This window comes from Pangasianodon hypophthalmus, chromosome 9, assembly GCF_027358585.1.
Source record: "Pangasianodon hypophthalmus isolate fPanHyp1 chromosome 9, fPanHyp1.pri, whole genome shotgun sequence".
NCBI classification, from domain to species: domain Eukaryota; kingdom Metazoa; phylum Chordata; class Actinopteri; order Siluriformes; family Pangasiidae; genus Pangasianodon; species Pangasianodon hypophthalmus.
In genome coordinates, this window is record NC_069718.1 from 28,155,944 (window position 1) to 28,183,312 (window position 27,369).

Below are 27,369 nucleotides of genomic sequence, written 5' to 3' on the forward strand. Positions count from 1 at the left end.
TCTTAATGGCAGGAATGTCTGTAAACTGCTCATTAGTTCTAATTCTCAATAGATGACTAGGACTGGCCCCTTGGAAATACTGTAGTAGTGCTGTCTAGTCCTGTGAATCTGAAACTCTGAAAGCTGTTTTAGAATATCATTATTTCTTTTTTGACTATGTCTCTCTGCAGTGCCACTTGTTCTACAAGCTATGTTGTAACAGAGTCTAGTCTGAATTTTCCTCAAGGCTTTGTAGTTTAGCAGACTTAGCTTTACAAAGATTAGAACAAAAACATGTGGTGTTTCTCTAGGGTCCTCCACCGAGCCGTTGTTAAGGCTAATAAATTCAGTGATAAATTGTGACATGTATATGCTTCTAGCCCAGGAATGCATAGCTGTAGTGAGCTTGACAAGCTGGAACTATCGAGCACCGGGTCCCATATCATGTTAAATTCACCACTGACTATTAAGGAATAACCAGGTAATACCAGTATTTTCTGGATAATTGTATCATAGAAGGTTTTATCAAATGTGTTTTTGTCATACGCAGAGATAAGAGACCTCAACAGCAGAAAAATTGTTATCTTAGCAAATTGTTATCCTACCTGTAAGGTCTGTCCACGTTTCCAGCACTTTTATTTTAAGATTGCGTGTAGCTACAAGAGCTACTCCTTTGGTTTTTGTGTCAAATGATGAAAATTTGATTGTATGATAAAACTTATTGGTTAGATGACAAACACAATGGATGCATCTCCTATAATAGAGCAATATCTATCTCTTTTCTGATTAAGTAGATTTAAAGTACTGATTTGTTTGTGGGGAGCGTTCAATCTGCCACAGTTCCAAACCAAAATATTAAGTCGACTCATTATCCAATACATATATTGCAATACTGGAAATGCTGGAAAAATAAACACCCGCTACCACAACCACCACATGTTACATTGATGCCTGTTTTCAACTTTGTAGATGCAAGTCCCACTCTCAAACTCTGGAGTTACCAACTTTGCGAAAATTCAGTAGACAGAACAAGCTCCAGCCACACACTAGACAACACATACACACAGATAACACGAAAGACATGTCAGAACATGAGACACAAACTCAAAAGAAATTACAAAAATGTGAACTTAATAAGAAGCCCAGAATGGATCATGACTCTGTATGAATATGGAGCAGCCAGGAAGGATCCAGTCCAACACTTTAAACTAACTGTTACAACCCCAATTAGTCTAGGGGGTATGTGGGGAATAACACTTATTTGATTATTAAAATATGAGTGGTGTAACCAGTAACCAGTAGTGCAAAACAATCCAAGTGATTTATTTATCAATATACAAGTAGTGAAGTGTGTAGTGTCGGGTGAGAGTGGTTATATTTACAGTAAGACAGAAAAGGACACCAAAGGGGAAAAAGGGACGCGAGCGGCACCAAAGCAAAGAAATGAACAAAACAAAACAAGTCTACCTATTTAGCCCTCTAACCTAACTACAAACAAAGATAGAAAGTAAATCTTCAGCATCCAGGATGCTCTAACTACCTACACTAACTAGCCAAACCAAAAGTACAGAGGGTGGTGCTCGCTCCTAACCTAGTGTGTCTAATACAAACGGACCTCCTGCGTGCTGCACCATGTATGTCACGTGACGTACTTACCTGTCCCCTTTTCCCCAACACTAACAGAGTCACAACTAGGGTAACAAACAACAAAGTAACCATACAAACACGTGACTAGCACAAAGCGGGGAAACATGGAACAATTGACATACAAGGACAAACACAGTAAGGCAGCGTAACTTTACACAGAACAAACAGAGATACAACAGCGTTTTAGTTTAACGTAACCAGGACAACAACGACTTCTCCTGAATGAATGGCAGCGGGTTTTAAATAGGCGGGGTCAGAGGTTGATTGGATGTCACGGTCGATGACATCAGCGGGGTTAATTGAGACAGACAGGAACGTTATCCAATGAGGCGACTGCTGCAGAGAGAGAGAGAAAGAGAGGGAGGGCGAGAGAAAAGGGAGAGAAAACAAAACACAAAAAACACGCGGACATACCCCAGAACGTAACACTAACCAATAACTTAAACTTTAACATTTATAAAAGAAAAAAGGAAGTAATCAGTTCTCCATCATATAGTTAACCCAGCTAGCCTTAGCAGGCCCAGTCTGAGCACATTCACCCCAGTGAGCTAGAGCCAGCCTGGTCTATGTGTTATCAGCGGCTGTTTATAACATCACAACGCTAGCATCCTTATCCTATCAGGCCGAAGCTAGCAATTAGCCTAGCCCAGCCTGATCTAACCCGGCTCAGACAGCTAGGAGGACAGTCCAGAACCTTCAGAAATACTATGCATGAAACTGGTGTCTATCATCCTCCAGAGTCCAGTGAAAAAAAAAAAGAAAAGCTAATTTACTGCAATATGAAGTATGAAACTGAAACGTTTATCAGTTTCTGTAGCACCATTAGCCTAGCTAACTTAAACAAGTCCAGTAAGCTCTGAAAAATGCTGCAGCACCACACCAGAAGCATTGTTAGCCTAGCCATCCACAGCCAGCTCGGTGGTTGATGGTGAAGCGGCTCTGCTCGGCACTGCTGCTGCTGAGGTCAAGAAATCCTCTGCAAAAGTGGGCCATCTGTGATTTTCAGTGTGGCAGGATAGAGTAGGAAAAACTCAACACTTTTAGCTCGTGCCGTGGACATGGCCTGGGAGAAGACCAGGTGTCGCTTCACCATGTAGTTACTGTAGTCAGAGGTGAAGCAGACTGTTCTTCCATTAGTGAAGAGGGGCTCGCTCTTAGCAGCATGAAGAATGGCTTGGAGGGTTGTATAATGAACACTGAAAATCAAAGTGCAATTTTCCCCTCGTTTGGTTACTGCGTTGCTGTAGATCCGGTGTGCAGAGAGGAGAGGCATTGGGGTATGGATCATGAGAGGAACTGGATAGCATTGGCACCCTCGTTACCCTCACTCAGCCCAATAATACAGATGCTACATCTCCTGTTCTTATCTTCATAATCCGCTAGCTTAAGCTCCACTGAATGTAGAGTTTTTCGTGTCTGCTAGCAGCACTAGAATTGCTCTTCACACTCGACTCTAGCTAGTTGATTTGAGTTTATTGAGTTCATGCTCATTGTTAGCGTGGCTAGCTTCACCTGGATAGCGTTTAGCTTAGCTTTCATGTATCATCCCATCTGCTGTATCTGAGCGAGGTGTGGTTTAAGGTTGTCTCTGTGATTACAAGGAGTGACACCTCATACACTTGAGTTTAATTAGAGCTATAATCTTTTATCCTATTTCAGTGATGTGTCCGGTATACGTCATCAGCAGTCGTGTTACAGACGCAGTTGTGAGTGTAATGAACATGACTGAGGAGGATTATTTACTCTCATTATTTTTCCCTAAAATGTGTTTGGAGAGGAAACTTTTTTTTTTCTAGATTGAGCACACATTGTCTAATCAAAGTACAAATTACACAAAATGACAGACGACAGAACCGTGAGTTTAGTGTTTTTCAGTTTAAACAAAAGAATTACAGCTTTTCTGTTTACTGTGTTTGCTATTCAGAGGAAATGCAGCATGAACCCAGTCGAGCATTACAGACTTAAACCATAAAAAATTATAAACCACTAATGAAGCTGCCCATCTACCTTAAGCATGTATGTATGTATGTATGTATGTATGTATGTATGTGTGTGTGTGTGTGTGTGTGTGTGTGTGTATATACCTCAGTATCTCTAGTGTACAGTGTGGATTCGCCAGTCCAGCAGAGAGAAGCTTCACTCCTGAATCCTGTAGTTTATTATTACTCAGGTCCAGTTCTCTCAGACTGGAGGACCTTGAGCTGAGAACTGAGGACAGAACTCTACAGCTTTCCTCTGTCAGATTACAGTCACACAGCCTGGAAGAGAAATGATGAAATATCAGAACACTCATCTCAAACACACAAACACAGCCATAATACAGCTAAAGTTTAAAAGACCCAGATGCATAGTTAGGAGCTGAAGTTAAAGTTGAAGAGTTTTAATGAAGCTTAATGACAAAATCACAGTCACATAAAACTCACAACACTCGGTAGCAAAAAACCCCCAAGAACAGAAACTCCAGGTCTCAGTCTATAGGGTCGTGTACACAGAACAGTCATAGATTAAATCCACTGCCATAAATCCACAACAGTGAACACAGTCTCGTTACCCGCAGCACGATGACGTCAGGAACCAGTTAAAGTTACCAACTTTGCAAAAACTCAGTAGACAGAACAAGCTCCAGCCACACACTAGACAACACATACACAGAAATAACACAAACGACAAGCCAGAACATGAGACACAAAAACTCAAAAGAAATTACAAAAATGTGAACTTAATAAGAAGCCCAGAATGGATCATGACTCTGTATGAATATGGAGCAGCCAGGAAGGATCCAGTCCAACACTTTAAACTAACCAATAACTTAAACTTTAACATTTATAAAAGAAAAAAGGAGGTAATCAGTTCTCCACCATATAGTTAACCCAGCTAGCCTTAGCAGGCCCAGTCTGAGCACATTCACCCCAGTGAGCTAGAGCCAGCCTGGCCTATGTGTTATCAGCGGCTGTTTATAACATCACAATGCTAGCATCCTTATCCTATCAGGCCGAAGCTAGCAATTAGCCTAGCCCAGCCTGATCTAACCCGGCTCAGACAGCTAGGAGGACAGTCCAGAACCTTCAGAAATACTATGCATGAAACTGGTGTCTATCATCCTCCAGAGTCCAGTGAAAAAAAAAAAGAAAAGCTAATTTACTGCAATATGAAGTATGAAACTGAAACGTTTATCAGTTTCTGTAGCACCATTAGCCTAGCTAACTTAAACAAGTCCAGTAAGCTCTGAAAAATGCTGCAGCACCACACCAGAAGCATTGTTAGCCTAGCCATCCATGGCCAGCTCGGTGGTTGATGGTGAAGCGGCTCTGCTCGGCACTGCTGCTGCTGAGGTCAAGAAATCCTCTGCAAAAGTGGGCCATCTGTGATTTTCAGTGTGGCAGGATAGAGTAGGAAAAACTCAACACTTTTAGCTCATGCCGTGGACATGGCCTGGGAGAAGACCAGGCGTCGCTTCACCATGTAGTTACTGTAGTCAGAGGTGAAGCAGACTGTTCTTCCATTAGTGAAGAGGGGCTCTTTCTTAGCAGCATGAAGAATGGCTTGGAGGGTTGTATAATGAACACTGAAAATCAAAGTGCAATTTTCCCCTCGTTTGGTTACTGCGTTGCTGTAGATCCGGTGTGCAGAGAGGAGAGGCATTGGGGTATGGATCATGAGAGGAACTGGATAGCATTGGCACCCTCGTTACCCTCACTCAGCCCAATAATACAGATGCTACATCTCCTGTTCTTATCTTCATAATCCGCTAGCTTAAGCTCCACTGAATATAGAGTTTTTCGTGTCTGCTAGCAGCACTAGAATTGCTCTTCACACCCGACTCTAGCTAGTTGATTTGAGTTTATTGAGTTCATGCTCATTGTTAGCGTGGCTAGCTTCACCTGGATAGCGTTTAGCTTAGCTTTCATGTATCATCCCATCTGCTGTATCTGAGCGAGGTGTGGTTTAAGGTTGTCTCTGTGATTACAAGGAGTGACACCTCATACACTTGAGTTTAATTAGAGCTATAATCTTTTATCCTATTTCAGTGATGTGTCCGGTATACGTCATCAGCAGTCGTGTTACAGACGCAGTTGTGAGTGTAATGAACATGACTGAGGAGGATTATTTACTCTCATTATTTTTCCCTAAAATGTGTTTGGAGAGGAAACTTTTTTTTTTCTAGATTGAGCACACATTGTCTAATCAAAGTACAAATTACACAAAATGACAGACGACAGAACCGTGAGTTTAGTGTTTTTCAGTTTAAACAAAAGAATTACAGCTTTTCTGTTTACTGTGTTTGCTATTCAGAGGAAATGCAGCATGAACCCAGTCGAGCATTACAGACTTAAACCATAAAAAATTATAAACCACTAATGAAGCTGCCCATCTACCTTAAGCATGTATGTATGTATGTATGTATGTATGTATGTATGTATGTGTGTGTGTGTGTGTGTGTGTGTGTGTGTGTGTATATACCTCAGTTTCTCCAGTGTACAGTGTGGATTCGCCAGTCCAGCAGAGAGAAGCTTCACTCCTGAATCCTGTAGTTTATTATTACTCAGGTCCAGTTCTCTCAGACTGGAGGACCTTGAGCTGAGAACTGAGGACAGAACTCTACAGCTTTCCTCTGTCAGATTACACACACACAGCCTGGAAGAGAAATGATGAAATATCAGAACACTGATCTCAAACACACAAACACAGCCATAATACAGCTAAAGTTTAAAAGACCCAGATGCATAGTTAGGAGCTGAAGTTAAAGTTGAAGAGTTTTAATGAAGCTTAATGACAAAATCACAGTCACATAAAACTCACAACACTCGGTAGCAAAAAACCCCCAAGAACAGAAACTCCAGGTCTCAGTCTATAGGGTCGTGTACACAGAACAGTCATAGACTAAATCCACCGCCATAAATCCACAACAGTGAACACAGTCTCGTTACCCGCAGCACGATGACGTCAGGAACCAGGAAGTCCGTAAAATCCGAAGGACAGAACAAGATCAAAGCCAATAAACAAACCAGGTCTGAGCTGATAAACCCACAGAGAATAATTGCAATGAAATAGTTCCAATAATTCCAAGACAGACACACAATAATCCAGTTCTGTGTGGAGACGCGTGTAGCTTATTTATACAGGTAGCAGTCAGTGGGGAAATGGGGAACAGGTGTGCTCGCGCTTCTGAGGACAGGGTCGTATGATAGAGGAGACTGAACTGGAGGGTGGGACTCAGCCATGACTTAATTAGTGAGAAAAAAACAAGCATGGAGGAGCAGGACAGAGTGAAACTCCCCACAACACTGTGTTACACAGAACAAAAGATGAGGAACTTGTACCTAAAAGTTAAATGAAGGGAAATAGTGTTTTAATATTTACTTTTTATATTTTGTATTCATATTGTTATGTTTTTCGTGTTCTAATTTGTGATAGTTCTCTTTAATGTCACTTTCAAATAAAAGGAGAAAAGAAAACGTGCCTTTCACTGGTGTTTAATTCAGAAATGTATTTACATTTACATTTATTCATTTAGCAGGTGCATTTATCCAAAGCATCTTACAAATGAGGAAATATAATTTATAGGCAATATATAATTATAATTTTTTTTCTTCCAGTGGGGACAAGTTATGAGTTAGTTCAAGTGTTCATGGAAGAGGTGGGTATTTAGCTTTTTAGTTCTTAAATACATGCAGTTATTTTGTATAGACACTTTTTTCATAAATTTTACAGAAGATGGAATATATATATATATACATATATATATATATATATATATATATATATATATATATATATATATATATATATATATATAGCCGGGTCAGCAGTAGGTCCAAAATCATTGGTAGTGAGACGGTAAAAACTCTACTGAATAGTGTCAGTGCTGTAGCAGTCGCATCCTTCATCAGAGGCGCCATTCCTTTAAGAGCTTACATGTGAGATGGAGTAGTTGCTAGTGTATGACATCACACACTCACGACGGCGCCAAAGCTCCGGCTACGACACATGCGAACATGTGTGTGCTAAGTTGAAGGCCTGACTGTGATTACCTCTGGATACTGTCGCCACGCTAAAGGAAGCTTATTAAAAAGTTTATGTAAAAGGTTTTGTTTATTTTTGCACTTTTGTCTATCTCAAGAGGGGAGAAAAGCATTTGTACATGAGCCATTGAATGTGTGTGATTAACCGTGTTGGCGAGTCGCCATTTTGAAAGGAAGTTATTATCCATATTGTGACATAAGATTTTGTCCATATCGCCCAGCCCTCAGTACAGACATAAAAGGTTAGTGTAAAATGTGTTTATTTAAAGATGATTAGAGTAACGATTAATCCAAGCATTAACCCAAACAGTGCAGTTCAGTGTTACATTAAAATAACAATCCATGCAGTAATACAGTACTTTTATAAATAAAAATACTCACACAGCTTTTCTGGAGGCTTTGACCACTGGGAGCAGCCTTAGAAGACATTCCTCTGATGGGTCATATTTCCTCAAATTAAACTCATCCAGCTCCTGTTCTGAGTTCAGTAACACAAACGCCAGAGCTGACCACTGAGCAGGAGAGAGACTGATTAAACTAAGACAATAGTAACCTCTGTTCAGGTAAGTTTGTACTTCCTGCACTAGAGAATGATCATTCAGTTCATTCAGACAGTGGAACAGATTGATGGATTTCTCTGGAGATGGATTCTCCCTGATCTTCTCCTTGATGTACTCGACTGTTTCCTGCTTGCTGTGAGAGCCGCTTCCTGTCTGTGGCATTAAGCCTCGTAAGAGAGTCTGATTGGACTCCAGGGAGAGACCTAGAAGGAAGCAGAGAAACAGGTCCAGGTGTCCATTCTCACTCTGTAAGGCCTTGTCCACTGCACTCCTGAGGAAATCAGACATGTTTGGTTTTCTGAATAAACTAAAAATTCCAGTGCTTTGCTTCACTATCACATTTGCTTTTCTAAAATGAAAGCACAAAACTGCATATAAAGCAGCCAGAAACTCCTGAACACTCAGATGTACAAAGCTGAACACCTTCCCCAGGTGAAGCCCAAACTCCTCTCTGAAGATTTGGGCACACACTCCTGAGTACACTGACACTTCTCTGACATCAATGCCACACTCTCTCAGGTCTTCCTCATAGAAGATCAGGTTTCCTTTCTCCAGCTGTTGGAAAGCCAGTTTTCCCAGTGCCAGGATACTCTCTCTGGTCTGCTGAGGATCAGGGTCACATTTCTGATGGTACTTTTGGTCCTTGTGTTTGATCTGAAAGATCAGGAAGTGTGTGAACATTTCAGTCAGAGTCCTGGGGATCTCTCCACTCTCTGCTTCACCCAACATTCTCTCTAGAACAGTGGCTGACATCCAGCAGAAGACTGGGATGTGGCACATGATGTAGAGGCTTCTTGAAGACTTCATGTGTCTGATGATTTTATTGGCCAGGCTCTGATCACTGATCCTCTTCCTGAAGTACTCCTCTTTCTGAGGATCATTGAACCCTCGTACCTCGGTTACCTGGTCTACACACTCAGGAGGTATCTGACTGGCTGCTCCTGGTCGAGAGGTTATCCAGAGGAGAGCAGAGGGAAGCAGATTCCCCTTGATGAGGTTTGTCAGCAGCACATCCACTGAGGCTGACTCTGTCACATCACACAATCTCTCATTGTTCTGGAAATTTAGAGGAAGTCGACACTCATCCAGACCATCAAAGATCAACACCACTTTGTAAGAGTCTATTAATTGTAGTTTTCTCATTTCTGGGAAAAAGTGATGAAGAAGATTCATCAGACTGAGATTTTTCTGCTTCATCAAATTCAGCTCTCTAAAGGGAAGTGGAAACATGAAGAAGACGTCCTGATTTGCTTTTCCTTCAGCCCAGTCCAGAATGAACTTCTGCACAGAGACTGTTTTTCCAATTCCAGCAACTCCTTTAGTCAGCACAGTTCTGATGGTCTTGTCTTTAAAGAGGTCATTACATTTGATGGGTGTCTCCTGTGTTGCTGGTCTCCTGGACGCTGTCTCAATCTGTCTAACCTCATGTTCATTATTGACGTCTCCACTCCAACCCTCTGTGATGTAGAGCTCTGTGTAGATCTCATTCAGAAGCGCTGAGCTTCCATGCTGTGAGATTCCTTCATTAATTCTTTTAGACTTCTCTCTCAGGTTGGATTTCAACTTTGGCTGATACACAGAGGCCACAGACTCTAATAAACAAAGTAATAACACGTTTTAATGCAAAATCACTGAGCACAATATAAAATGTAAAATTCTTTCAAATGCTGCTGTTCATTCCTGATTCATGTACTAAATATTACTGAAGGAACAGGACCATTCTACAGAGTAACCACAAGCTGGACCACGAACAGAACAGAAAAGCACCAGATGTACACGATACTGAAATCAAACTTAAAACTAAAAGTGTTAATATCTAAAACAATTTCCTCTCTCTAAAGTGAATCTGATGGAATAAAGCCATGACTCGGAGCTCTTACTGTTGTGCAGTGTGTTAGCGAGATCTGTGTGGTTCATGTTCTTCAGGACGTGCAGTGTGATCTTCAGTGCTCCCTCTCTGACACTGTGCAGATCCTCCTCATCCTCCACCTCCCTCTCAGTGCATGCTGGGTAATCTGGACTCAGGAGCTTCCTAAACCTCTTCAGCTCATTCTTTATCAGAGTGATGACTTTGTGTTCCAGCTCCTGGTTAGAAACACACAGTAACAGATCTAAATATTATAATGGTACACAGTAAGAGATGCTTTAATTTTAGGAAAAGAAAAAAAAACTCTGTCTATTACCACAGTTACAACTGTCTGATCACCCATAATGCTGCTGTACATCGATAAAACAACACAAGTCACACACACACCTTGAATATGGACTCCAACTGATTTCTGCTGTTGTTTGATTTCTTCTTTTGTGGTCTGTGAACAAACAAAACACATCATGTAATATGGACTATATGTATTCATAGCTGCAAAACACACACTAATAAATACAAAGATGAAGATATTTAAAGGTGCACGAGGTACATTTTTTAAAGTTCAGGTCTCTAACAGTTAAGTATGTGGTTCCACATTTATGATTTTTACTCCTTAAGCCCGCCGCCAATTCCCGCCCATGTTCACAAAGCCCCAGGATCTATGGTGGCCTGTAGAGTAAAGTTCAGCTTGAGTCCCAACTATCAAATAAACTTCATCTATCATTAGCAAGGATTAGCATTAGCATGGCATCACTTTCAAGTAATGAAGGAGGCAGTTTATTTTATTAAGGGCATTGCTTTACTTTATTATTTAGATCTAGGTGATAAAAATCTCTAACTACAGAATAATGATGATAGAATAACAGATTAGTGGGGAAATGTATAATAATGAACAGTGGAGTAGTAAGAACAATAAAACACAGCATAAATGTAAGACACTGCAGAATAATAAGGAACTGATGTAAGGAGCTCTCTCTCTATACAACAAGTGACTTTCATTAATTATGCTTTATAATTTACCCAGCACACAGCTCTTATACAGAAGTAGGTGATAAAATGAAAATCTTCCTCTAGCTGACTAGCTCATTTTTCATTTTTTCTTTTTTGATTTTGTTTCACTCGACGCCTCAATGCTGGACAACACTGGAGCACATCTGTGGTTCTCTTTCATAGCTAAAACACTTTCACTAGCTGTTAATAACAGTGATTAGCATGGCTATAGGCTAGTTTATATACAGGATGGCTGAGTGAATTATTGTCTAATCATGTTACACAGGTACTCTGCTTGTTACATCAGTGAGCTTCTGATCTTCGCGTCACCAGGTGGCTGATATTAGTATTTTAGCATTTAGCTTTTGCTCACACAGCCAAAAGCAGCATGAATGCCAAGTTATAGCACTAGAAATAAGTGAAATTAATCGAATAATTAATCAAATTAAGATTATTTTTATTAATATTGGTTTATGAGGATGGTCAAGAGTGCTTTTATTGCACCATTATTTATTTATTACGAGTTCTCAGTGAGTTTTCAGCTAAACCTATTGCTATTAGCATTGTTAGCATAGCTATATAGTTATCTAACATTACAGTATCAAGGTGTTTAATCCAAAGCATTTAATTATTCCTTATCCATGATAAAAATCTATAAACTGGATTTGTTATGTAATGCAGGCCACTGAAACAGTTCAAGGCTTACAGATTGTGTTTACAGACCCGTCCAGGAGCAGCATCACTAATTCCCTGTCCAGCTTCGTTCCTTCATCAGTAATAAAATACTCCATCTTGGAAAAGCACTGCTAGTGTTTATCCTGGTGTTACTGCATTTCTTTTTATTTTATATTGTTTTTCCATGAAGCACAGTGTGATTTTTGCTAACACATGAATTATCTGGCTGTACTGGGAACTTACTAGGATTGCCACCTGTCCCTTATAATACAGGACTGAAAAGTAAATGCTGTGTCTCTTATTGAGTCAATAAGGGGACATGGTTTCATGCATACACTAAGTTAAGTCTACACAGAGGTGAGAAAAACAAACTAGTGACTAAAATTAAACCACTTTCACAAGAAATTGTACAGAAGCTCAAAATCAGTGTTATGGGGCAGGGAATGATGGGAACACGCTAAGTGAGAACACATCATTGCACAACAAGCAGTTGTAGTACTACTAATCGGTTTATTGCAAATTAGCCTAATCATGCTGATAATATCCCATCTAATATCCCAACTTTACATTCTCTAGATTTGTCACTTTACAATTTAAAAAGACTAAATAAATAATCGTACCATCTATCCAATACATTTGAATCCATAAATATAATATATTTAAAAAGTATTTTAATTTTTAAAAAAATGAGTCGCCATATCCTTTTTCTATTCATTAATCCACACAGTGTTAAATCATCATTCTTCTATCAGTAAAAACACAATTGTAAATCCGTAGAAGCAGGAAAATAGTTTAACGATGTGTCAGTGAAAATCTCTGATAGACAGACAACCTGAAAACATAATGCCTGTTTTTTTTGTTGTCCCTTATTTTTCCTCATGGAAGGTAGCAACCCTAGAGCTTACAGGCTTTGGTGATGTTTCTTTCCTCTCCTTAGGACAGCTGTGATAAGGATGAAGGCTGATTTAGAACAGGTTTTTTTTTCAGCCACATAACACACTTGTGCTGAGGCCATGACAATTTTTTTCATGGTCTGCAAATTTCTAAGTGATGTGTACATTTAAAAAACAATTACTGCTCCTTTAACACTCTCCTCTTAACACAATACACTGATTTCAGGATTTCCTAACTGACACTAACACATTTAGAAACAAATTTTTGAATGAATGAATGATTAAAATAGTTAAATGGTCATTAATTTCCCAGGTGTAAATGTTCTTCTGTAGCACCACAGACCCTCCAGCTCAGGGACTGCAGGCTGAACTGAACTCTTAAAGCAGTTTTCCTCACTGCCAGTCCGAGAGCTGCAGCACTGCACAGTTTAGTGTTTTACTGCTTCAACACCTGATAAAGCTCATGAAGGGCTTCATAATGAGGCGAGTGAGTTTGATCAGGTGGAACACTGCCGTAAAACACCTCACTATACTGACCTCACATCAGTAGAACTGTCTCTGTCTCTGTCTCTGAAGGTCATTGGAAGTCCCATTGACTGGTCACTCTTCATGGACACACAGCTGGGTTCTGGTGAGTCTGATCTCTTTCCCTCCATCATTCTAGAATTACAACAGAAATATCAGCAATAATTAATACTCTGCTGTCTCAGCACTGTTAAACAATGTGTTCATCATTAAACACCAAGAATTCCATCTTTTTAATTCAGCTACAGTCTGCACACTTATTCAAACAGGAGACTCGCCTCATACCTCAGGAATTACTCTGATGTCAGGAGTCCCAATCACAGCTAACTGACTCAGCTGGGTCTTAAAGCCTGTAGAGTTCACTGACTCAAAGCTATGCTGCTCTTATGCTACACATTACACAGTCCTTTTTACTCTTCTCTCAGTGAATGATTTCTCTAAACTATTCTTACATCAGATCAGTGATATATTCATTGCTTTTAAACACCTTAAAGCAAAGTTTAGTTCCTCTGTTAACTAGTGAGTGTTTAGAGATACAGATCTGTTCCCATGAGACGGTGTGTATTTATTGCTGGTGAATGGAAAAGTAACTCACCTCTCGTCTTTCTTTAAGTCTTGTTTTCCAGACACACTCATGTTGGAGGTCATGTCTCCTTCTCCAGATTACAGCAGGACACACGTTTACTTCACTCCAACATCGGTGTGTTAAATCAAACCCTGTATCAGCACAGAGTTCTCTTACAGGAAATAGTCACGGTATCAAGTCCTAAAACAACCTGTGTACATTAAACCTTCAGTACAAACCCACAAAACTCTTCTGCATCTAGTGTCAGTTCAGTGTGTTTATATATTATAGCTTTAGATTTAGATACTCACTGTGTTTATATATTATAGCTTTAGATTTAGATACTCACTGTGTTTTCACTCCTGAAATGGTTTATTTTCCCCTCGACACAAAATGGAGCTGCTGTGATTTACTTTCACTTCCGTCTAACGGTTTATTCTGCAGAGAGGGAAGGGCAGTATGACGTGTGTGTGTGTGTATGTGTGTTTGTGTGTGTGTGTGTGTGTGTGTGTGGGAGAGAGAGAGAGAAAGCAATGTTTATGTAACTGAACAATATTTAATGGTGGATTTTTAAGTGATTCTGCAGTAAAACAGTAAACAGTAAAAACAGATTAGTGCATTTTCACGTTATGAAACTTGTTATATATTCAAAGTGGACTCTCTCCAATCTGTTTATTATGTAATTACAGCATAGAAAATGTATTAAGCTATCCAACTTCCATATTCCAATATTTTACAAAAATAATGAAAATAATAAGATTTCCTTTACTGTATATATTTTTATTTATTGTCAAACGCGCTTTATTATTTCTTAGAAATATAACACTAAAAAAAAAACCTCTTTTGTTCCACCAAATGAGTGTGTGTATCAGGATTCACAAATAAAGGTGTTCAGTTGATGTCTGATCATCTCATGAGCCTGGATTTACCTGCCTGTGTCAAATCTCTGAATCAGCGCTGTTTGCTTAAACACACTTATGGAATAAAATCTTGATCTAACCCTTACAATATGTGTATAGTTGCATGCAGGCTACACACTTATTCTGCATATAAAAAGTTACATTATATAGCTAGACTGCCAGATATAAATTCCTAGAATAATAATGTAGCATGTGAAATTCTCGCTAAATTATATTAAAATTTATATAACAAATAAAATAGTAGTAGTAGTAGTAGTAGTAGTAGTAGTAGTGTTATTGTTGTTATCAGAATAATTTTATGTTCCATATACTTTGGCCAGGGACATTTCCTCCGAGGAGGAAAGGGAGGCAGTGCCTCCTCAAAAAAATTGTGAATGAGAAAATTATTGATTGTTCAAAAATAAAATACAACAAATCTAATGGAATATGAGATGATTAGTGTGTAGAACAGTCTCTGTTCAGAAGTAACACTGTCCAACAGAGACACCCCTGATAGAGTTCCAGAGGGAGGAATCGTCTCACCTGCCTCTCCTGAACCCACTGAGTTTTAATAGAGCCCCTAAAATGAGAGGCGAGTTTGAGTGGGGGTGAGTTTAGGGGCAATTGGGGATAATGGAGAAAAGTCATGTGAGAAGAGGCGATGCATCCACGTGGCTCTGACTGGGTGATTAACCCGTCAATGAAATAATGTTTCACATCATCCCGCCTCTCTGCGCATCTTCTTCAGCTTGAAACAGTTTACATTGTAAAGAAGTTTAGATTTTCTAAAATCTGTAAACCTTTTTTTTATTTTCTGTCCTTTTTCTATGAATTTGTGTTTGTTTGTATTATTACTCAGTGGAGCTACCTTGTAAAAATTAGAATATGATTTGTAAATGGGATCATTTAATGGACGCAGAGGAGATGCCCATCATTGAGAGAATATTACATGGTTTTTCATTCAACTTCTTGTCTTCTGAGGAGAAAAAAATAATCATATCTGAAGACTGCATAATTACTCATCATTTACTAATATTACTCAATCTTTTGCTCTGTGTCAATCTGTTTCCTTTTACACTGAACTTCTACAGAAATAGGTGAACAGCAGACAGAAAAGTCAGTGAAGTGAGTTAAGGATTTCAGGATTGAAAAATGTTGGAAAAAATGTTCTAGTACTGTGGAAGGTAGAAACAGTAAGAGTCCTGGTAAGTGAAGTAGAAATCGGCAATCATTCTACGTTTAAAGACAATTCCATATACTAAACTGATATGCACTATTTTCCGACTCTTCCAGAGGTCTTATCAATCCCTTTCCCACTTTTCCATATATCTTGTAATCAATCCCTTTCAGTCTGCCTGTGGTCAGTCTCCTCCAGCCTGCATCTTTGTTCAGTTTTTATCTTTCATTTCCTGTCACGGTTTGCTTGTGCTCAGTCAGGAAGGAGATGGAGAAGCAGAGCTAAAGGAAGTCACATCGCTTGTGATAATATTTGATTTGAACATTTAAATGGTCTGGGGATTTCTGGAACTGCTAATGATGGAGTTGATGGTAATGATGCATTATAGAGGAAAACCTAAGAGGTCCAGAGGGAGATGAAGCTGGTAAATGTACCTTTTGTCACCAAAGCAGAAGAAAGACGAAGTCAGCAAAAGTCAGAAGTATATAATTGTGCAAAAATGGACTTATTTACCACACATGAACACTGACAAGAAACTGGTTTCCTGTGGAACAAACTTGTTATAAAAATGCAGAGATGTCTGTTATGAACAAAAATTACATGGGTTAGGAATCTGCCTCTTCATTTCTTAGGTCCACCTCACACCACTGACACTGACATGGATTAGGAATTATTCTTGGTGTTTGGTCACAACACGATTCATTCAACCTAGTTTACTGTCCAGCTCCAGACTGGTCTTGTATATAAATCACACAGAAAACCCACAGAATGTAATAAAGCAAGTAAAAACTCAGAGAAAACAGGACTATTAAAGGCATCAGACAGCACTGGAAATATTATTGAAAATGAGAAAAACAAGAGACACAAGAAGGAAAAAATGCAATGGCACATCATCAAAACTAAATATAGAAGAAAATAAAATAACTCACTTCTTATAGCGACATGGCCAACGTTAAAATACACTAACTTACTACATCTAGAGGACAGTGAAGATGAAATGATAGAAGTGATCTCACAGATAAACAATGGGAAAAGTCCAGGACCTGATGGATTACCAGCAGAACTTTCCAGAGCCTGTAGGAGAGACATTGCAGATCTCTCAGCGGCTCTGTAGAATAAAGGATTACAGGAGAGAACATTAAATAAATCATTTCATCATAGTGCGATATCACTAATATATAAAGAGGAGAAACTTATGATTTTGATAATTGGAGACAGAGAAGTCTGATGAATATAGATGATAAAATCCTGGCTAAAATAATTGCAAACCGGATGCAGGACACTTTAAATAAGATTATAGAAATAGAGCAGATGTGTGTGATTAAAGGAAGATACACGAGGGACAACCTCAGAACAGTGAGAGACCTGATTATAAATGCACATGATATAAACAAAAAAACAAGCCAAGAATACAAGGAGTCAGAACAGCAGCAGTCAAAATGAGCAACATCACTGCATATGCGGATGATATAAGTGTTTTTATTCAAAATCAGACTAGAGGCCACAAATGAAGTTGTGAAATAGTATGAAGAAACGTCAGGGGCTAGATGAAATCAAAATCAAGCAGAAGCAGTGTGGATGGACAGCAGCACTGCTCCACTGCTAAATCTAGAAATTAAAGAAGAAATCAAATGACTGGCTCTGACTCTTACAAACACCAAATGCACTGAACACAACTGGGGAAAAAAGGAGCAGGAAATCAAATCCCAAACCCAGACTTGGAAAAGATCTCATTCTAAAACTAGAATCCAAATCATGAAGACTGTTGTTCTTTCTAAACTCCTATTCTTAGCCACTGCTTTTCCTCCTGACAATGCATGTCTAACAAAACTAAATCACATGTGTGTGGGATTTATCTGGGGAACAACAGGGAAGTAACAACACCAACACTTTTCTACAAACTAAAAGAGCTTGGAGGACTTGAGGCCATTGAACTAGGAAACAAATTCAAAAGAGCTTTCTGTAAAAATGAGACACAAGCCATGAATAGAGGAGCGGATTGGATAGGAGAGAGAAAATCATGGAAGAAAAAAAGAGGAAGAGCAAGACAAAACATTCCCTTTTACTAATGAATATACAGAGATTTTACACTCAAACACGAAAATTTCAACTTAGACTGGTGTCATTTATCTAATAAAAGTATTTATAAGTATTTATATTTGGCTAACTACTACAAGTGTAGACTTATAAACACCTCCATAAAATACTTCATAACAGAATAGTGATTGTGGGAAATTGCAGTTCCTGGGTTTGGCCACACGAGGGCAGTCAAGCTCCATCCAGCACAACACGCAGCGACGCCTGAAACAGCCGGTAGGCCTTGTGTCCTTCCCACAGACACAGAGCTCACCTTTCTTAAATCTTAGTGTCATAACACACTGCTACAGAGATTCATTTCAAATCCCTCCCTTTATGGCTTGGTTGTAGAAGTCAGTTAGGAGATGTGCAATGTGTTTAACTGCAGCTTTGGAAAACTCAGCTGGAAGCCCATCAGCTCCCGGACTTTTCCCCTCCTTTAACTGCACTATTGCTTCTAGCGTTTCTTTTCCATCTATTGGCTCTCCTCAATGCTGCATGCCACTAGTTTTTAAAGTTGGCCATGTAGATAGAAAATCTGAAATTCTCTTTGGCATTGCATTTCTTCTCCATGTGGCATCTTGGCATTTCTGTAGAGTTCTTTCTCTTTTCTCTTCCTCATCCTCGATTATATTTCCATCATTCTCTCTGAGGGCCTTTATGCTCCTCTTTTCCCTGCGGTTTCTCAGTCTTTAATACCATTCTATGGCTTTCCGGTGGAGGTCGTGTCCAGGCCAGCTTGCAACTGAACGTTTCAGAAGAAATCCTCGTTTAGCTTTGTTAACTCCCATTTCATTTTCTACACACAATCATCTTCCTCCACATTTCTATTCTGTTTAGACTGAAGTTCAGCAGATTCTGAGAGAAGTTTGCTGTGCTAGTCCTTCTTTGCTTTGTTAAGTCACTTACATTTTCCTTTAAAGAAGGTTGTTATGTGTTTTTTAAACTTCCCACATTTTATTAAATCTTTTAATAGTTTTATTGGTTGAATTTCTTTTGCCAGTTGGTCTGTAGTTTCTTTATGTAGTAAACATGTGGGATTTAGTTTCCAGAAGCTTCTCTTGCCGTGTGACTCCATCATTAGCTTCACTTTCACAGATCAGTGATCCGAGGCTACTGAGTGATCAGGTCTGTAATGTGCTACTCGGATGGTTTAGAGCTGGACATTCTGTCTCTTCTTATTATTATTTTTGAGTCGAAACTGTGAAACCAATGTCCTGAAGGAATTTCTGTCTAAAAGACTCTTTCAGTTCATGTGTTTCACAAACATTTTGGAGTAGTTTCCCTTCTCTGGATAGTGATGTGTTTGTATTGGGGAATTTATCCTTTTCATGTGTAATGGGATTGAAATCTCCACATGAAATAATATTATATCTCACATTTAACACTTCATATAATTTATAAAATATTCTCATTTCACCAGCTCTATCTGAGGGGTTTACACATTAATAATTCTCATGTTTTGGTTCTTATAAAAGCAGTTAATGACTAAAAGTCTTCCTGGGATGAGTTCTTGGTTCATCACCAATAGAAATCCCAACATCTCCACAAGGCCATATTTTCTTACCATTGTCCTTAGCAGAATTGTTCATTAACCTCAATTCCTGTCTAAAAATAAAAGCTTGGATAATAGAAAGGTCTTTATTATTTGTGTTCTGGTTTTGTTATTGGATAATGAGCAGGTGTTCAGGTGTAACTAATAAAGTGCAAACTTGTTGTGTCACTGCCGGTTTACCCACCAAAAAAAAAAAAAAAAAAAAAAAAACAGTGCAGAGGCCTGTTGCACAAAGCGAGTTGAACAAACTCAGAGCTGCAGAGGATGTTTTGAGTTGAAAAAAAAAAAACAATGTAACCGGGTTAGTGAAGGTTAACAGGTTTCATGACGCTGGTTATCAACTTTCTCAGTTTTAACCCTGAATCAGTGTTCACTCAGCGAGCGCGTGCACATAACAGCCAGTAGCGTTCAAGATGGAAAAAAGCAGGTGAGCAGACTTCCGGCTGAAGAGCAAGAAATGATTATGCAGAAATATGAGGAATTTAAACCCACATTAACCACAACAAAAAGAAAGAAAAAAATCCAGGGGATTGTGTCTGTCCCTAAAAACTCTTTCCCTTCGAAGTGTCCTTCTTATTATTTGAGCTCCAGAGGATTCTCCACAAACTGTGAAGCATCACTAGAAACACTAAAGGGTTAATTTTCACACGTCAGAGTTCTCTCACTTTGCTACAAAGTAGGTTTGCCCTTCAGTGTACGTTACCATGGTGATGAAACCTGATAAAAAACCAATTCACCTTGTTGAGACCGAAAAACCAGAGTTTGCTCAAATTAAATGCAGACTTACCTGAGTAGCCACTGAAACCGGCTTCGTGCAGCAGGCCTCAGGAGCCAAAACAGAGTTGGAGGATTAACAACATTTTTTGTTAGAAAATTCCTGAACTTCATACCAGGTGATGATTGTGGAGCAGAACAAACATGGGGATGTTAGGTATATATAAATGCTGCAAAAGAAACTAAATTACAGATAGAATTTCCAAAGATTATATCAATGTGGGATGTTTACATGAAGATGTATTTAAATGATTCGTTTATATGTTTATTTTTTGGTGATATTGTGTGAACCCCTGCAGAAGTGTGAACTCCTTACCTGTGGAAAAAGGAGATCCTCTCAGCCCTAGGAGAAGAAGGCTGTTTCTCAATTCTAAGAATGCAAAGAATGGACTTGCACTCTGGTGAAGGCCGGGCTTGCCAGAAGGAAGAAGGAACTCAGAAAGACAGGAGGATATAGAACGAGAATTGAGATGTGCTCGAATCTTCCTGTTTGTGCAATGGACTCTCCCAGCACATTTCTATTATAGTGGGACAGGACCATCATCTCTTCAGTGCTCCGTAAGTAATATTTTTCAGCTGCTTAATAGATTTACTGCTAAATGGCTGATTAACCAAAAGTTAATTAAGCACGTTTTAATGTTGTAAGGTCTCTGTTTCCAACTGCAACCTCGTGTTAACTAAAAACTAAGCTAATGAGTTAACCATTACCTCAAGATGGAAGCTAGTGTAGTTTAATTAAAATACTTCTGAGGGATAAAGTCGACTTTTCAACACCCTCATATATATCTCAATCTTTTGTTGTTATTGTGGTTAAAAAGACGTTAAAACTTAGTTATGGGTCAGCTTCCGTCATCCTCCATTGTTTTGCCGCAGTGACTTCTGGGATTTCAAGTGGGTTCGATGCGCTCATGTCTGCATCCGATGCATCCTCAATATCAAGAACACATCCGGGTAATTTCATGCATCCTCGGTACTTGTGTTCTTGAGTATTGGAATTGAACTTTGGCGTTGGATGATGACGTAGAACAGGTACACAAGGACGCAAGAACGTATAAGAACGCATACTGAGAAATGGCTGAAGTCTTACTGATAGAGCTCTGAGAAGGGAGCATGAAATATTTTCCTAGCACAACCCTGTGTATTTATAGAAATCTAAAAATGCTATTGATTTATTTTGAGCAGTCAATAGATCATTGATAAATAAACCAAAATAAACCAGCAACATGTTTCTGTGGCAAGATGTGTGTGTGTGTTTATTACCTGTCTGTGTCACTGCCCCTCCCCTTCTGCAGAATAAACCAGGTAGACAGTGTCAGTGAAAGTAAAACTCAGCAGCTCCATTTTGTATCGAGAGGAAAATAAACCATTTCAGGAGTAAAAACACAGTGAATATCTAAATCTAAAGCTATAATATATAAACACACTGAAGTGACACTAGATGCAGAAGAGTTTTGTGGGTTTGTACTGAAGGTTTAATGTACACAGGTTGTTTTAGGACTTGATACCGTGACTATTTCCTGTAAGTGAACTCTGTGCTGATACAGGGTTTGATTTAACACACCGATGTTGGAGTGAAGTAAACGTGTGTCCTGCTGTAATCTGGAGAAGGAGACATGACCTCCAACATGAGTGTGTCTGGAAAACAGGACTTAAAGAAAGACGAGAGGTGAGTTACTTTTCCATTCACCAGCAATAAATACACACCGTCTCATGGGAACAGATCTGTATCTCTAAACACTCACTCATTTTTAGCGTACCAGTTTTGAACATCAAGAAGACACAAAGTGGCTCTTGTGCAGGTGAATGATGTGAACTTTGAGAACATGAGTAATGATGATGCTGTAAGAATTCTGCGGGAAATCGTCTCCAAGCCTGGGTGAGCTGTAACACTGAATCTCCTTATCAGTGCACTCTGACTGTACTTACACTGGCACCCTTACTGACTTCTGCTGAATGCTTTTTCCTCAGACCCACAAGACTCACAGTGGCTAAGTGCTGGGACCCCTCTCCTCGCAGTTACTTCACCATGCCCAGAGGTACAGCATAGCACATTTTCAGGATTTAATATCACCCCTAAACAGCACCATTACCAGCAGGATTCATTTTCTACTCAATTGTTCCACTGGGACGCAATAATTGAATGTTACGTCTTTATCTTTTATTACACAGGTTAAGATGCGTTGTTATTGGATCTCATAAGTTCAGCTAAGTCCCAAATCATGTTAAAATGCCAATTTATTTTCTTGGCTTTTTTCCAGCGGAGCCCGTAAGACCGATCAATCCTGCTGCCTGGATCCCTCACACTACAGCACTGACTGGAACTTATCCACACTACGATATGCTGCAATAACATTCTGTGGATTGTGAGTGGTTCATAACTGTTAATGCTTGAATCATTTTTAATCCTGTTGCTGTACTTCTTATTTCTTAGAGCTGGATGACTTGCCTCTCTCAGCTAGTAAAACTGAGATGGCCACAATAGTGAAGGTCATAAAGCTGCCTGATTCACATCGTGAGATTAGAGACCGGATGTGGCTTAAGATCACAATAGCAAATGCTGTCATTGGTGAGTTTGGGAACAGTGTGTGGAAATTACACTTATTTTTTTTGGACTAGAGATTTGGTGAGATCATTGAGTGAGATCCAAAAGCATCCGGACACAAAATTGCAGGCGAAGGATGTTTTTACTCTCATGCAGGCGGGGCAGGATGCAAGTATGTAATGTAAGGTAGATCCTGGGACTTTTTAGTAATGTCCTGTTGCCCTGTGTTAGTTGAACCACAGACCAACCTCTTATTTTCTATTTTTGAATCTGCATCTGGATTTCTACAGCTAATCTGTGTAGCTGTCTGTTGTTACAGCTGCTATACAGATATTGGATCACACTAATGTTTGTGAATTTGTGGGATTAAATTCACATGAATGAACTCAGCACAGTGATATTTACTGCTACTGAGTTTCTTTTTTCCCTTCTCCTTTCCTTTCGCATTTAAGGGGGGTTCATTTGCATTGCTGGCTTGTAGTCTAAGTGTTGCACATGAAATAAGTTAGTCTTGTGTTTAAGCAGCTTATTTCTTTATATTTAGGCAACTAGACCAACAAAGCTCATTAGAAAAATATTGAGAATGGACACAAATAGAAATAATTGCAGGAGTGGACAGGATCGGTAAGATTTCTCTGGGCGTGGTCATCTTTGAGAAGGCTCTCTATGCATTTAACTTTATCGCCACTAGGGGGAGTGGTTTGACTGTGACTGTCTTAATTATACTTACAAAGTTACACAGTCTGCACTGTAAAAAGCGCTTGTGGTTTCAGATGCATCAATATGAATAAACATGTACATTTTGGTGTTTGTATTTGTTAGGTGCTGATGTGGTAGACTGGCTGTATTCACAGGTGGAAGGCTTCAAGGACTGGTTAGATGCCCGAAAATACGCCAGCAGTTTGTTGAAACATGGCTACCTGAGACGCACTGTCAATAAGATCACCTTCTCTGAACAGTGCTACTATACATTTGGAGATCTGTGCCAAAGTACATCTAGCTTTAGGACTTATTTGCACTGTGGTAGATAGCACATATATACCTCATCAATCATTCAGTAACATATACTATTAGAATAGTATTACTATTTTTAATTTTAATATTACCTTTTTTTGGCTTCCAGACATGGCCTCTCTGAACCTGAATGACGGATCTAGTGGTGGTGGTTCAGAGCAAGACACTCTCGCCCCTCTGCCTCCAGCGGGTCCTAACCTGTGGTCTGCAGGTGGGCAGCCATACCCATATCCAGGCTACCCGAACCCACCGCCCGGCTTCCCGCCTGGATACTCGGAGCCCTGCCACAGTTTCCACAGCGGCAGTGCCGGCATCCAGCAGAGTGAAGGTAGGACTCTGTGTGTATGTGTGGCTACTAGGAAAAGGAAAAGGAAAGATAAAAGGAAGTTAACAATTTATTGGGAAGTGGTTAGGGGGACTTGTGTGAAAAATAATGTGAGTGTAGTGGAGTAGGGGGAGCCCCTTTCTCTATCCTGCTAATCTCCTGGTTTTACTCTTGCTTTCGACTTGATAATATGAAATGCGAAATAAAGGAAGTGATTGTTAGAATTCTTTGTACATTTCCAGTATGTTGCCATTCCCTTGTTACTTGAGCAAGAGGAGAGAACAATCAGGGAAACAGAAATTTCAGGATTGTAATAGATAAGGTATTTTTAAATATAGTGTAACAGCTATAAATGGGTGTGTTCATAGTACTTTTGAAATGTATATTACAGTTATGGATGTTAGGTAGTCATCTGCTTTTTGTCTTTTTAATTGTTCAGTGTCAGCACCTCACCTTTAACCCAATTAATTTGGGTATTCCATATCCAGTACAGCCAGTTTTAAAGTGTATGAGTTATCTTGCATTGTCAATCGGAACTTCCAAGTTGAGATTGCCCCTGAGTTTCTAGTTTTGATTTTTAAAAATGTCTAATTGATTATTACCTCTGGTAAATAATAATAATTATTATTAGTAGTAGTAGTAGTAGTATTATCCCAAGCACATAAATGTCCACTTTTGGTAAAAATTGAAATGGGTCATTTGTCCTGAACAGACCATAAGGTATAAATCCTGAAACTGACATTAGAAAATGATGGTCTGTGTCTCATGCTCTTTGTTTCAACAAGTTTTTGTTCTCTTTTCTCATCAGGCAGTAGAAGTAGCGGCTCTAACCCTAGCGCAGGTAAAGGAAGAAGGCCCTCTCCTCGAGAAATGGAGCACAGGTCGACGTGCTGCGTGGGAACAGACTCCGAAATAGTTCCATGGCCTAGCATTCAGGACCAGAGAGCACCCAGTCAGATGAGCCATCACAGCCACACCTGCTCCTGCACCAGTCACACCTGCTCCGGGCATAGCCATGCTGCATCCCAGAGGAGCCACAGTGTGTCCCAGCACAGCCACGCCTCGTTTTCCTATAGCCACGCCCCATTCACTCAGCTCTGCCACGCATCCTGTGAGCACAGTGAGGGGAGTCAGCAAATGTGCGCCCGTGCGTGAGTTAGCAAATGTCCCTCCAGAGCTCACAGCTAGTCGGCAGTCCTTCCAGCACGCCATGGGTAACCCTTGTGAGTTCTTTGTTGATATTATGTGACAGGAACAGTCCCTTTCACTATTAAAGAGCACAAATCCTCCATACTCCCCTTTGCTCCCTTAAAGTCTTGCTACTGACTATCCCAGCACCAAGAATGTACCCACCATCGTCTCTCAGTGGAGGACACTGGAAAAAAAAAAGCACAGCATTCTGCACTGGCAAAGCAAATAACTTGAGTTTAGATGTTAAAATGGCTACTGTAGAATTGTTTTTTGGTCCAGAGCAGAGCTCCAATCCTGTATATTGAGTGAATATACTCTTTGTCAGAGATGGACCAGAAGCCATCTTACAGGTCGCACTTACAGCTGATCCTTTGTGGCTAATCTGCATTTGGGCAAACCAGCAGGTGATATTCAGATGCCAAGCCAAGTCAATCTAACAAATAAATAATTGCCAAAAAGTGGGACATGCTGTGTCTGCACTTTATAAACATCTTCAGTGAGTTTGGCACTTAGTGTTAACTTAGCACACATGACTGCAGAAATTTATCTGAAGAGTTATTAGTTGTAAATGTTGTCTGGAAGTAATGATGCATTTGTCCGCGATTCCTTCTTGTTTGAAATTCAATGTAATCATGATGTCCCATTGACAATCAGTCATGCTCACAGTCTGATGATATAGGATGTGTGGTTGAATGACTTCACCTCAGTTCTGCCAAACTGCTTGAACGCTACCACACAGGAATATTTTTTTCTTTCCTGACACAATGAACTAATGTCAGATTAATTCTGTGTATTTTAAGTCCATATGTGCAATAAAGCACAGACACTCTGTAATATCCTGCCAGTGGCCTTGGTCAAGGTCAAGACAAATGGAAGCAGCCTTTAAGGCCAAGTTTAATGAGTTCCTATAAATGAAGTCAACAACATTACCAAATTCCATTGGCAGACATTGAGCTGTGTTTCACATTTTATTTCACAAAGGTAAGATTGTTTTGACTTGGATGAAAAGACTTGTTTTGTGATGACATTTTCCAGTAAAGTGGTGAAATCTAAAAGTAGTTTTAAAACGTTACCCTGCTTAAACCATTTACCCAGGTCTCAATGGGAAATAGCAACAGTGTAATTTTAACTCTTGAAGCACTTTTAACAACATACCTTTTTGGCCCTTTAGTATAAAACACTGTTCGTAACAGAAGCTATTTACTTTATTTCTTCAAGTAAAGTAAAGTTTAATAAAGTTGAGGAATGTGTTTAATAAAGTTGAGGAATGTGTAAAAGACATTAGAAACTGGATGCTTATTAACTTTCCCTTACTTAATTCTGCCAAGACAGAAGTACTTGTACTAGGACCACATGCAGCTAGAAGTAAGCTTTCTGATTACATAATAACTCTGGATGGCGTTTCTGTTTCATCATGTGCAGCAGTAAAAGACCTTGGTGTGATTATCGACTCTAGTCTTTCTTTTGAAGCTCATGTAGATAATATCACTAGGATTGCTTTCTTTCAACTCAGAAATATTGATAAAATAAGAAATATATTGTCACTACACGATACAGAAAAACTAGTTCATGCTTTTGTTACCTCTAGGTTGGATTATTGTAATGCCTTACTGTCTGGATGTTCCAGTAGATGCATAAACAAGCTCCAGTTTGTCCAGAATGCAGCAGCAAGAATCCTTACTAGAATCAGAAGATATGACCACATCACCCCTATCTTATCCACATTGCATTGGCTCCCAATCAAATTTCGTATTGATTATAAAATACTACTATTGACCTATAAAGCACTAAATGGTCTCGCGCCACAGTACCTGAGCGGACTTTTGGTCTTGTATGATCCGCCACACCTACTTAGATCAAAAGGTGCAGGCTATTTGTTGGTACCTCGAATAGTGCGGGCTGCAGCAGGGGGTAGAGCTTTCTCTTACAAAGCCCCACAGTTATGGAACAGCCTTCCACTTAGTGTTCGGGGCTCAGACACAGTCTCAGTGTTTAAGTCTAGGCTGAAAACATATTTGTTTAGTCAAGCCTTTTGTGAATAGTTTTTTCTTAGGTACAGGTCTGGAGGGTTCACAGGCATAGAGTGTTGTGG

The 27,369-nt window shown here is 39.5% G+C and overlaps 1 protein-coding gene and 1 pseudogene across 2 annotated transcripts; one reads left to right on the forward strand and one right to left on the reverse strand.

The window, feature by feature from the left end:
* Positions 1-1,359: 1,359 nt before the first annotated feature.
* LOC128318876 (NLR family CARD domain-containing protein 3-like) lies at positions 1,360-14,142 on the reverse strand. Of its 2 annotated transcripts, none has more exons than XM_053236995.1 (8): positions 14,074-14,142; positions 13,755-13,876; positions 13,172-13,294; positions 10,464-10,518; positions 10,090-10,294; positions 8,031-9,801; positions 6,088-6,261; positions 1,360-3,884 (listed from the first exon to the last, which is right to left on the reverse strand). In XM_053236995.1, the coding sequence occupies exons 2-8, from the start codon at positions 13,805-13,807 to the stop codon at positions 3,635-3,637; spliced, it is 2,631 nt and encodes an 876-aa protein (XP_053092970.1). In that variant the 5' UTR covers positions 13,808-13,876; positions 14,074-14,142; the 3' UTR covers positions 1,360-3,634. The 2 variants fall into 2 exon arrangements, with proteins under 2 accessions (XP_053092970.1, XP_053092969.1); XM_053236994.1 differs by having other exon boundaries at positions 13,755-13,935; positions 14,074-14,120.
* A 5,702-nt stretch (positions 14,143-19,844) lies between these two features.
* LOC128318748 (segment polarity protein dishevelled homolog DVL-1-like) lies at positions 19,845-25,867 on the forward strand (annotated as a pseudogene).
* The last annotated feature ends 1,502 nt before the right edge of the window (positions 25,868-27,369 follow it).

Excerpts from the sequence above, each read along its gene's own strand:
- LOC128318876 (XM_053236995.1), bottom strand. The coding sequence starts at position 13,807 with ATGACCTCCAACATGAGTGTGTCTGGAAAACAAGACTTAAAGAAAGAC. Across the intron at positions 10,519-13,171 it reads GACAGTTCTACTGATGTGAG|ACCACAAAAGAAGAAATCAA; the intron begins GTCAGTATAGTG and ends GTTTGTTCACAG. Across the intron at positions 10,295-10,463 it reads AGTTGGAGTCCATATTCAAG|GAGCTGGAACACAAAGTCAT; the intron begins GTGTGTGTGTGA and ends GTTTCTAACCAG.